The sequence below is a fragment of the Chelonoidis abingdonii genome, chromosome 1, assembly GCF_003597395.2.
Source record: "Chelonoidis abingdonii isolate Lonesome George chromosome 1, CheloAbing_2.0, whole genome shotgun sequence".
Lineage (NCBI taxonomy): Eukaryota > Metazoa > Chordata > Testudines > Testudinidae > Chelonoidis > Chelonoidis abingdonii.
Genome location: NC_133769.1, coordinates 360,588,761 through 360,599,820, shown reverse-complemented (window position 1 = coordinate 360,599,820; position 11,060 = coordinate 360,588,761). Strand labels below are relative to the sequence as shown.

The following is an 11,060-nucleotide window of genomic DNA, read 5'->3' as shown; positions in this document are numbered from 1 at the left end:
ACACACCCCCACAACACCCCTTGGCTGAGGGAGCAGAAAGCTGTGCTCCCCCTCACAACACCCCCTGGCTGAGGGAGGAGGGAACTGTGCCCCCCCGTGCCCTTATAGCACTCGTATCTCATGTGAGGGAGGAGTGAGCTGAGCTCTCTCACACAGGGAGCCCCCAGCCCAGCTGAGAGAAGGGGGGCAATAGTGTATCTCCCCTCACCACCTCTTTGCCTGAGGGTGCTGTGTGTTCCACCCCTCCCCCACTCAGCTGGTCCTCACCTTGGGCTGAGGAAAGCAGCAGCAGCTCTGTCAGCTGGGGGTAGAAGGAGCTATTCCTGTTCCTTCCCCCAGTGTATGGAGGTCAGAGGGGGCATTTCACTTACTCCATCTTGAGGAGGTGGGGGTGTACTGAGGGTAATTAAGCTCCCACCCATCTCTTGACCATCATGTCATGTTGTTTGTTTATGGGATCATTTGTTTTCACTAAAGCCAACAATTACAGGATAGTGATAATAGGCACAATGAATTTTGGAGTGGGAGTGGGTGCATCCTGGTCTGCTGTCACAGTTTCCTGTATGTGCTCTGTGAGCTCATCTCGTGCAACGTGTAGGATGCGATCTGTGCTTTGTTTTTGTTCATGTTGCTGAACACAGAACCGTAATCACTGCACTGTGGCGCTTCAGTCTAACGGCCCAAGTGCACTACAAGTATTGTCACAGTCTTGCGTAAGTCTTATTAACCTGTTTGCCTCTGGCGAGTAATTTTTTTAGTGGGTGGATAAAATCATTGTAATGAGTATGGTTTTCATCGTTGTCAAGATGTGGTTGGACAAGTTAGATACTGTGCCTATATTGCGTCTGGACAAGTAAATGATCATGGTGTTTTTGCCACTGTGCAACATAACAGACAAATGACAAATACAGCCCCATGGGTTGTATAGTCACTAGCTGGAAGACTTTCTGTAATAGATGCTCTGTGCATAAGGCAAGGGAGGGGACTTCTTCATCAATTCAGAGAGAGTTCCAGATGTACGAGCGAGCATGAAACGAAAGAAGATCTGAGAAAGATATAGGCAGCTCTTGGGAGAGAGGCTAGGATGACCTTCAGGTGTGTCTACTCTAAAGAGACTATACTGGCATAATTACTCTGGTAGAGCTATACTGCCATAGCCCCACAATGTAGATACAACCTACACTGATAGCAGAGGTTTTTCTGTCAATGTAGGAACATCATTTCTCTGAACGTTAGCTCCCTCAGTGGAAGCACTCTTCCATTGACATAGCTGTGTCTACATGGAGGTTACGTTGGCATAGCTACAGTGGTCAGCGGTGTGGTTAATTCACACTTCTGACTGATGTAGCTATTCCAGTATAATTTTCAAGTGTAGACCTAGTCTGAGGAAATGGCTATAGGAAGTCAATGCCTGATGTGAAGTTGTAGAATTCTGTTATAGTGAAATGACAAGCCTTTTGCAGAGGAATACGTGGCTGGAAAGAAAAATGACCTTGATGAAGTTCTGAGCAGGATGGAGGAAGGGAGAGGTTGCACTAATCAAATTGCGAGGTGTAGAGCATGGGCTTGTACTTACAGTATTTGTATTCTTTTTCAGGGAGGTTGAGCTCTGTGGGAGCACAAAGACAGAAAAAGAATGCCTGTTGTGTGGCCAACCCTTCTGGATCTCAGCAGGGATGAATGCAAGAGGATTCTTCGCAAACTGGGTACAGTGAGATGCAGTTTGTGGGTCTCTGCTTCCTCGATCCCACTGGCTGCTGGGACTTTGTGTATCTATCTCTGTTTAAAGAATCACCAGCCCACAGTCTTCATTAAACACTTTCATATGTTTGCAATCAACTTATAAGATACAGAAAATGATCAGTAGGTGTCAGTGTTTTCATAGCACTTGCTTTGAATAGTATTTGGTAGTCTTGAATGCTCTTTATGGATTCAATGAATAGAGCTGGTTATACACTTAATTTCACAGAATCATTTTAATTGGATGGTACCTACACTACAAATTATGATGATTTCATTCACATTAATGTGTGATAGGAGACATTTCTGTCAAAAGAGAGCAACTCCTCAGTTTGCTATCTTCACATATCTGATTAATTTCCAACCTGCTTTTTTGGTTTTATATAGAGAAAACATATGAAGGTCAAAATGAATCTTGCAACGCTACCCTAATGTTCAGTTGTCACAGTGGTTTGATTTACATCAGTAAAACTACTGTAATGCAGATTCTCAGTGAAAGAAAATGTCCCACAATAGAATATTTCCAGTCTTCAATTACAGGAGGACAGTTTTCACATCTCCCAGCCAATTCCTATCTCCTCAATTAGTTTAATGGTCATAACATTAGGAGCCTATTGAATTGTTGTAGCCATGCATCGAATTCTGTATACTTTGCCCAAATGAAAAGGGCTATCAGTAAGAAGGTTTCTGGGTGTTATATCTGTAATAACGTGCATCTGTAGTAAGGCAGGGATCGGCAACCTTTCAGAAGTGGTGTATTGAGTCTTCATTTATTCACTCTAATTTAAGATTTCGCATGCCAGTCATACATTTTAACCTTTTAGAAGGTCTCTTTCTATGTCTATAATATATAACTAAACTATTATTGTGTATAAAGTAAATACGGTTTTAAAATGTTTAAGAACCTCTATTTAAAATTAAATTGAAATGCAGAGCCCCCCCGGACGGGTGGCCGGGACCCAGGCAGTGTGAGTGCCCATTGAAAATCAGCTTACGTGCCTCCTTTGGCACACATGCCATAGGTTTCCTACCCCTGTAGTAAGGCAGCTATACTTAATAGCTTTTAATAGCATTTTAGTACTGGAAGAAGAAAGATCTTAGTTTTCTTTTCAGACGTTCGTTTAGGCAACATAGTCTGGTGGTTGAACACAGTAGAGGGAGCTGAGATTAGATATTTGAGATTTTCTACTGACTTTCTATGTGACCTTGGGCAAATCACTTAACCTCTCTGGGCTTTATTTTATCCATCTATTAAAAATGTGAAGTACTGTACTACATACCTTGCATCAGAGGCATGAAGGTTAATGTTTGTAAAGTGCTTTGAGATCCCCAGATTATGCTATAAAACTTTATTATTAGCTGAGAGAAAGGGGTTGAAACAATTTTCTCTCATCTTGCTTCGTTATCTGGGGGAGGGGATTATGTTTTTAAGAGACAGCAGATTGAGTATAGAATCTGAACCATTATTTTTATTTAAAAATTTATTACTTGTACTGTGATAGCACCTAGAGGCCCTAACTGAGATTGCAAGTGTGCAAACAGACAGAGGCTTATACTATCCGAAAGAACTTTGTCTAAATAGACAAGATAGACAAGGAAGGGGAAATGGAAGCACAGAGAGGTGAAGTGACTTGCCCTGTAGCAAGGTCACAAAGCAGGTCAGTGGTAGAGCAATGCATATTTAGGCCATGTTTCTGACTTCCAGTCCAATGCTCTGTCCATTGGAACACTCTGCCAGGCTCAGATACTCCATAGTAAATTAAACAACCATAGCAGATTTTAGAAAAATGTGTCAATACTTAAATCATATCTTAATGTGATATCTAGCACTGTCCTGAGACCTTTGCAGTACATAGCTGAGGAAGCATGAAGTATGGGATGAAGTGGCAGTCTTACATTTGAATTTGCTTCTTCATTCGTTAAACCTAATTTTATACCTTATTTGGCCATTTAATTGGATTTCCCTTGACTGAACAGAGACTGTACCTTACAATCTGTCTGTACTATTTAGGGATAGGAGTGAGGAAGATGATTACATAAGAATGGCCATACTGGGTCAGACCAAAGGTCCATCTAGCCCAGTATCCTGTCATCTGAAAGTGGCCAATGCCAGGTGCCCCAGAGGAAACGAACAGAACAGGTAATCATCATGTGATCCATCCCATCACCCATTTCTAGCTGCTGGCAAACAGAGGCTAGGGACACCATCCCTGCCCATCCTGTCTAATAGCCATTGATGGACCTATTCTCCATAAATGTATCTAGTTCTTTTTTGGACCGTGTATATTCTGGCCTTCACAACATCCCCTACCAAAGAATTCCACAGGTTGACTGTCTGTTGTTGTGAAAAATACTTCCTTTTGTTTGTTTTTAACCTTCTACCTATTCATTTCATTTGGTGACCCTAGTTCTTGTGTTATGAAGAGGAGTAAGTAAAGGCTTCCTTATTTTTCTCCACACTAGTCATGATTTTATAGACTTTCTACTCATTCTCCCACCTTAGTTGTCTCTTTTCTAAGATAAGTACTCAGAGGGGTAGCCGTGTTAGTCTGATCTGTAAAACCCCCTGACCAACATGATACAGTTCTGTGGTGATCTGGAAGCCACTTTCGCCGTCTCCAACTCAAGAATACTTTCCAGGACAACACTGAACAGTGCACTGATCACCGGTCCTCCCACACAGCAGCACAGAAAGAAACAAAATCCCCATGGACTCCTCCTGAGGGCGAAACGAACAGGGCCTGGACCTTATATATATGGCTTCCTCTACTGCACAGGGCAGAAAATCGTGAAAACAACATCGCTTTGCCTCATAACCTAAGTCGTGCCAGAACGCAATGCATCCACAGCTCAGAAACCCACCCTGACATTATCATCAAGAGGCTGATAAAGGAGGTGCTGTTGTCATCATGAACAGGTTCTGACTACCAAAAGGGCTTGCCAGACAACTCTCCAATACCAAATCTTACAGGCCACTCCCCTCAGATACCCTAAGGGAATAACTAGAAAACTGCAACACTCTACTCAGGACCACCTCCCTCATTAACACGGAACCAATCAACGATACCTCAGAGCCCCGACCACCGGCTTTATTCTATCTACTACCCAGTCCCACAGACCCGGAAATCCTGACGCCCATCATCTCGGCATTGGCACTCTCACTGAAAGACTGTCTGGATATGTGGACTCTCTCTCAGACCCTATGCACCGCACTCCCAGCTATCTCCGTGACCACACTGATTTCCTGAGGAAACTTACATGCATTGGGTCACTCCACAGAAAACACCATCTAGCCACCATGATGTAAGAGGCTCTCTTACCAAACATCCCACACACAGATGGAATAACAAGCTGTCAGGAACAATATCCATGATTGATGCCACAGCACAACTGGCTGCTGAGCTCTGTGCTTTGGTCCTCACACACAACTATTTCCAATTTGATGACAATATATATCTCCAGATCAGTGCATTGCTATTGGGGCACCACATGGCCCACAATATGCAATTATTTTTATGGCTGACCTGGAACACGCTTCCTCAGCTCTTGGTCCACTCACGCCCCTTTCATCTCCTATGCCTACATTGATTGACATCCTTCATCATCTGGACCCATGGAAGGAGGATCATGGAAAAATTCCACCACGATTTTTTCAAACACGCTTCCACCCACCATCAAACCTCTCCTGGACCACTCTACATGGGAGGCCACTTTCTAGACCACAATGAATAAGGGATGGTACATGCACCACACCTATATCTCAAAACCTATCCAACTTGCGTATACTACCTTCATTGCCCTCCAGCTTCCATCCGGGCACATCACACAATCCAATGTTCTACAGCCAAAGCACTGCAGGTCAATCACATCTGCTCTACCCCCTCAGACAGAGGACCAAACCTACGAAAATGCTCCAAACCAAGCATTTTCTCAAAACTACAATAACCCGCACGAGGAAAGTAAGGAAACAGATCACGAGCCAGACGTGTATCCAGAAGCCTCCTATGCAAGACAAACTGAAGAAAGAAACCAACAGGACTTCCACGGCCATCCATTTTAACAGCCCCAGCTAAAACCCCTCCAATTGCTCATAGGATCTACAACCCATCCTGGACATGATCCCCCACTTTCACAGGCCTGGTGGCAGGCCAATCCTTGCTCACAGAACAACCTGCCAACTGAAACGTATTTCACTGCAGCAACTGCAAACTGCACCATAGTACTCCAGCTCAGGAACCAATCCATGCAAACCAAACCTCAGATGCCAACTCTGCCCACCTAATCACACAGCGACACCATCACAGGACCTAACCAGCTCAGCCACACCATCACTGGTCATTCCACCTGCACATCCACCCAATGTCAATTTCACGCCATCATATACAGCACTGCCCCTCTGCTATGTACATCGGCCAAACTTGGACAGTCTCTACGGAAAAGGAATAAAGTGGACACAAATCGACATAGGAATGGTAATACAAAAACCTTAGGATGCCTTCAACCTCCCTGGCCACACTGTGGCAGACCTTAAGGTGGCCATCCTGCAGCAAAAAACTTCAGGACCCGACTTAAAGAGAAATTGCTGAGCTTCAGTTATCTGCAATTTTGACACCATCAGTCTCAGGATTGGAACAAAGACTGTGAATGGCTTGCACACTACAGAAGCGTTTCTCCTCTTCTTGGTTTTCACCTCAGCTGCCTAAAACAGGGCCTCACCTCCCTGATGAACTAACATTTCTCTAGCTTGCTTGCTAGCATTATATATATTACACCTGCCTCTGGAAATTTCACTACATGCATCTGACGAAGTGGTATCACCACGGAAAGCTCTGCTCCAAAACGTCTGTTAGTCTATAAGGTGCCCAGGACTCTCTGCTGTCTTTTCTTAAGATGGAAAGTCCTAGTCGTTATTAATCTTCTCATACAGCAGCAGTTTTCATACCCCTAATAATTTTTTGTTGCCCTTTTCTGTACCTATTTCAAGTGTAATACTATCACATGAGATGGGTGCCCATATCTGCACGCAATATACAAGATGTGGGTGGTGTACCGTGGAATTTATTATAGAGGGCAATATATTTTCTTTCGTCTTATCTATCTCTTTCTTAATGATTCCTAACATTCTGTTAGCTTTTTTTGACTGCTGCTGCACATTGAGTGGATGTTTTCAGAGAACTATCCCCAATGGCTCCAAGATTTCTTTCTTGAGTAGTAACAGCTAAGTTAGACCCTATCATTTTATACGTATAGTTGGGATTATGTTTTCCAATGTGCACTGCTTTACATCTGTCCTGTGATCTTCACTGTCTGCCAAGATGCTAAAACATAAATTTAAAGGTCTTAATATAGTAGCTCTCCATAAAACAAAACCAACCTTAACTCAGACATCTAGTGATTACTGGGTAAAGTAACTTCATAGTCTAAACACAGAAAAATACCGTAGTATCTCTCATATTACCTTGTGGTACCTTAGCAAATGTTGACTTTAAAGACAACAATTGGGCTACTGTATAAAATGCTTCATCATCCTAGCCTTAAATACTTAAGCAGTTATTGTCTGCCCAGTGTCCTGGTTTAGGGGTTATGGTTGACTGAAGTGGGTCTTCTCTTTTTTCCCCTAGGTTTGGTCAGAACTGGGGTGGGCGTAGGAATTGTTTGGGGCATGGTTCTCTGGTTGTGTAAATTGAGTCCACTGGACTCACTCGCTGACAGCTTTTGAAAACAATATACAGATAACAAGTCTTGCTTATTTTGGCAGCTATTACCTGACTGCTATTTGTGCTGTAGTCAGTCTTTTTTGTTGTTATTTCTGTCCCTATTAATACTTATTTTTATGTTAACTGGGATTTGATTTTGTTGATCTGTATAGGTATGTATAGTGTGGAAAGGGTTTAGATTGCTCATTTAAAACAAGGCTTCCAGTCACACTTTTTTTGTGTGAAATGTTCAAACAACTAGAACAGTAAATCATTCACTGATAAATTGGACTGACAGTTTATATGGCAAGTTCCAAACCAGTTCATATTAAAACAATGTATGGAGCAAAAACAGGGTTATATGAATGTCTGCAGGCTCTCAACTATAATATTTTCAATTTAATGATGGAACACCACTTATATGAAAGATGTGCCCCATGATATTAGGATTATATATTTTGACTGAGTGGTATGTCCATGTTTTGCTCTTCAGCATTTTCTGTAAGCTAAAGAATAATGTTAATCATTTTTCAGTGTTCAATCAGTTCATTGTCTTTAATGTATTGATTGCACATTAGAGATCTGAGTTTTTCTCGTTGCTTCAATGTGATAGCATTCTTTTCTGCTTTAAATAGTTACTGTTGTCAGATGCTACCAATGTGGTGCTCTGTGTTGTCAGACGCTACCGGAGTGGTGCTCTGCTCTGTTCAATGTTGATATTACTCGGCTGCATGCATGTGTTCCCTCTTTGTGCTGTACCAACTCTTCGAAGATAGCTGACACAGCAGACCCGAAGAGAACCCCCAATGACCACAGAGTCCAGTAAGGTACGAAGGCACGTCAGCCAGGTTTATTGCCTTATTGGACACAATGATAGTTCCCTGTAGATTTCTTAGTCTAATTCAGGGCATACTATGAGAAAGTGCCCTTTGGCAAGGGACTCGGCTCAGTCAGTGGCAAGACTTTCCACTGCCCCCTCGGCCGGACAAAGACACCGCCCCAGAGATGCATTCTTATACACAGGTACAAACAAGTTACACATCACTCCTGACGTATTGAGGTGCAAGCCCTGCTATCGCCCCCCTCTACCCCCCAACCCCCCCAGTCGCAAAGGTACAAGCACCACCCTCTTACGCTGTGACCCCGCGCCCGCTCAACCGGTGATGCCTCTCACCTTGATCGTGTTGTCCTCGAACACCCAAAATACAACTCTATTCCCCTGCTCCATGACCCTTTTGGCCTTGCTCCTCCTGCCGGAATCGCGTACAGCCCTGTTCCTTGCTCTCATCCTGTGCCTGCGAGCATGTAGCTCGTATGTTAATGTCTCGTCCGCATCTCATTGCGCTGCTTCAGACTACCCTATTATACGCTCACGCATCTCTTCTTGCCGCATCAGCCTTTCCTTGCAGCTTCGTTAGCAGGGCCTCGCCTCTGGCTCAGCCGTATAATTTCGCTTATGCTCTGAGCACAATACTTTGACCAATTACTTTACGTTCAGGCCCTCAGTCGGCTCATACCGGTGCCTCGGACCACAGGTTTATCTACTTCGCGGCGCATCACCACTCTTATCCTCCTCTACACGCATATGCTCCTATGGCAATGTCCGGCAGCACGACCACACTGGCCACACAAATTTACTATATGACTGTCAAAAAGCGTCTCACCTCCTCATTCACACAGCAGAATTTCTAGCAGGAGACTCTCGGAATCTCATTATTTTGATAGAGTCACTTTTCCACTCGCCAAAAGTCAGTTTATTCAGAAACTGGGAGGTAAATAAGTGGCCTTTATCGCCACCCACGGAAGCTCCCCGTACTGGGACCTAGTCATCACCAACCCTATCGCATGAATGATACTGGGGACAGGGGGACGGCTACCCCAGACGGTACGACCTGGCCCACAAAATGCAGACTTACAAAAACCTATTTCGCCAAAAATAGTTAATCCCAGATCGGGTAGTCTTACAAAAGGATATCCCATAATACAACTACCGCGTGACCCTCGCACAAGGCAACAAATGGCAGATGAATTCAATGTTGATTAAATTGCAATAAGTAATGCCAATCTTGGAACACACATAATCCCCAACTAATTCATCTCTTTCCTAGAGTTTTGTTAAGATCTTATAATATTTACATTTACTCCTGCGCGACAACATTATCCATGCGGTACTTTTACAACGAATAGCTCGATACTTTACAAGTCCCTTCTGCGTGTGGCATCCTTCACTTGATGTCCGTGGGACGTGCTGTTGTGGGAAAGGCTTGCAGGTTGGTCTTGTTATAGGCACTGCGCTCCTATCTTCTAAACGGCTTCTAGAGAAACTGCTGTGAAATCAACAACAAACAATAACCCCTATATTAATAACCCCCCCACCGCAACTGACTATTACGCGACAGAAATAACCTCGTGCAGATAGCTGTAATCCATCCAGGTGCTCTCGCCTGCGTGCGCGGGTGCTGGACAACTCAGAGACTCACAAAAAGGACCTGCCACCTTAAAGCTGATTAAGTCCCCTTGTGAGAAACTCATGGATTCTTTGCTTCAGGTCTTCCTGGCTGCGCACGATAGTTCGCGCGGATTCACCCCCTCGCAGCCGCCAGACCTTTATGTAGGTGATAAATCTGAGGACTTGTCACAGATTGAAGTGCTCACTAGAGGTGGTTTTGGAAAATTAATGGATAAACCTCTAACATAAAACAAGCCTCATTGAGACCAGATGGCATATCACCCAGGAGTTCTGAAAGACTCAGCATGTGTGAAGTTGAACGAACTAATAACTATGGTTTGTTAACCTGTCTTTACATTCAGACATTCTGACCAATGACTGGAGATAGCTATAAACATCAATATTTAAAAAGGAGTTCTAGAGCGGGTGATGCCAGCAATTACAGGACCGTGTAAGTCTACGTCCAGTATCCGAGCAAATTTAGTTGAAACCAATAGGACAAGAAAAAATTCTGTTGGAGACACAAGAAACATAAACCTGTTGGCGCAAAGTCAAACGGTTTCTGTAAAGGGACCCTCGTGCCTCTTAATAATCGATTAGAGTTCTTTGAAGGGCGTCACCACAACGTGAACACCGCGGCGCTTCAGGTGCCCGCTCGTCATACTTAGAATTCAGAAAGCCTTTGACAAGTCCCTCTCCAAAGGCTCTTACGCTTAAATACAAGTTGTCAGTGGATATAGGTGTTGCGAAGGTCCTCTTTCAGTGTTTGAGACAATACCCATGGTGATCTCTAAATCACACCACCGTGTAATACAAAAGCGGTAGGAAATGAAATTGGTCAATTCTCCGACCTGGCGAGGCCGGGACATAGTTGGTTTCCCCCCGGGTCAGTCCCTAGGACCAACGTCCAAACATTCAACTTATTCATAAATATCGGAGCACAAAGGGTAAAAGTTGAGCCTGGTCAAAGTTTGCAGAATCGCACTGTCACTAACTGCTCAAGATAGTTTAATACCCCAGCAGGATGTGCAGACCTTCACAGATCTCACAAAAAAACTAGTGACTTAGGCACAAAATGGCAAATTGAACTTTCAAGTGTGAGACAAGTAAAGTACAGTGCACATTCGGAAAAATATCCAACTGAAACATATACAATTACCATAAGATGGGGCTCC

At 43.7% G+C, this 11,060-nt stretch overlaps 1 protein-coding gene across 8 annotated transcripts in view; it reads left to right on the top strand.

The window, feature by feature from the left end:
• The window catches only part of EMSY (EMSY transcriptional repressor, BRCA2 interacting), a 60,299-nt gene that overhangs the window by 1,643 nt on the left and 47,596 nt on the right, over positions 1 to 11,060 (top strand). For all 8 annotated transcript variants that reach the window (XM_075061805.1, XM_032806369.2, XM_075061806.1 and 5 more), the window contains exon 2: positions 1,598 to 1,706. In XM_075061805.1, coding sequence (XP_074917906.1) covers positions 1,637 to 1,706 — 70 coding nt within the window. In that variant the 5' untranslated portion in view covers positions 1,598 to 1,636. The remainder of the gene's footprint in view (positions 1 to 1,597; positions 1,707 to 11,060) is intronic.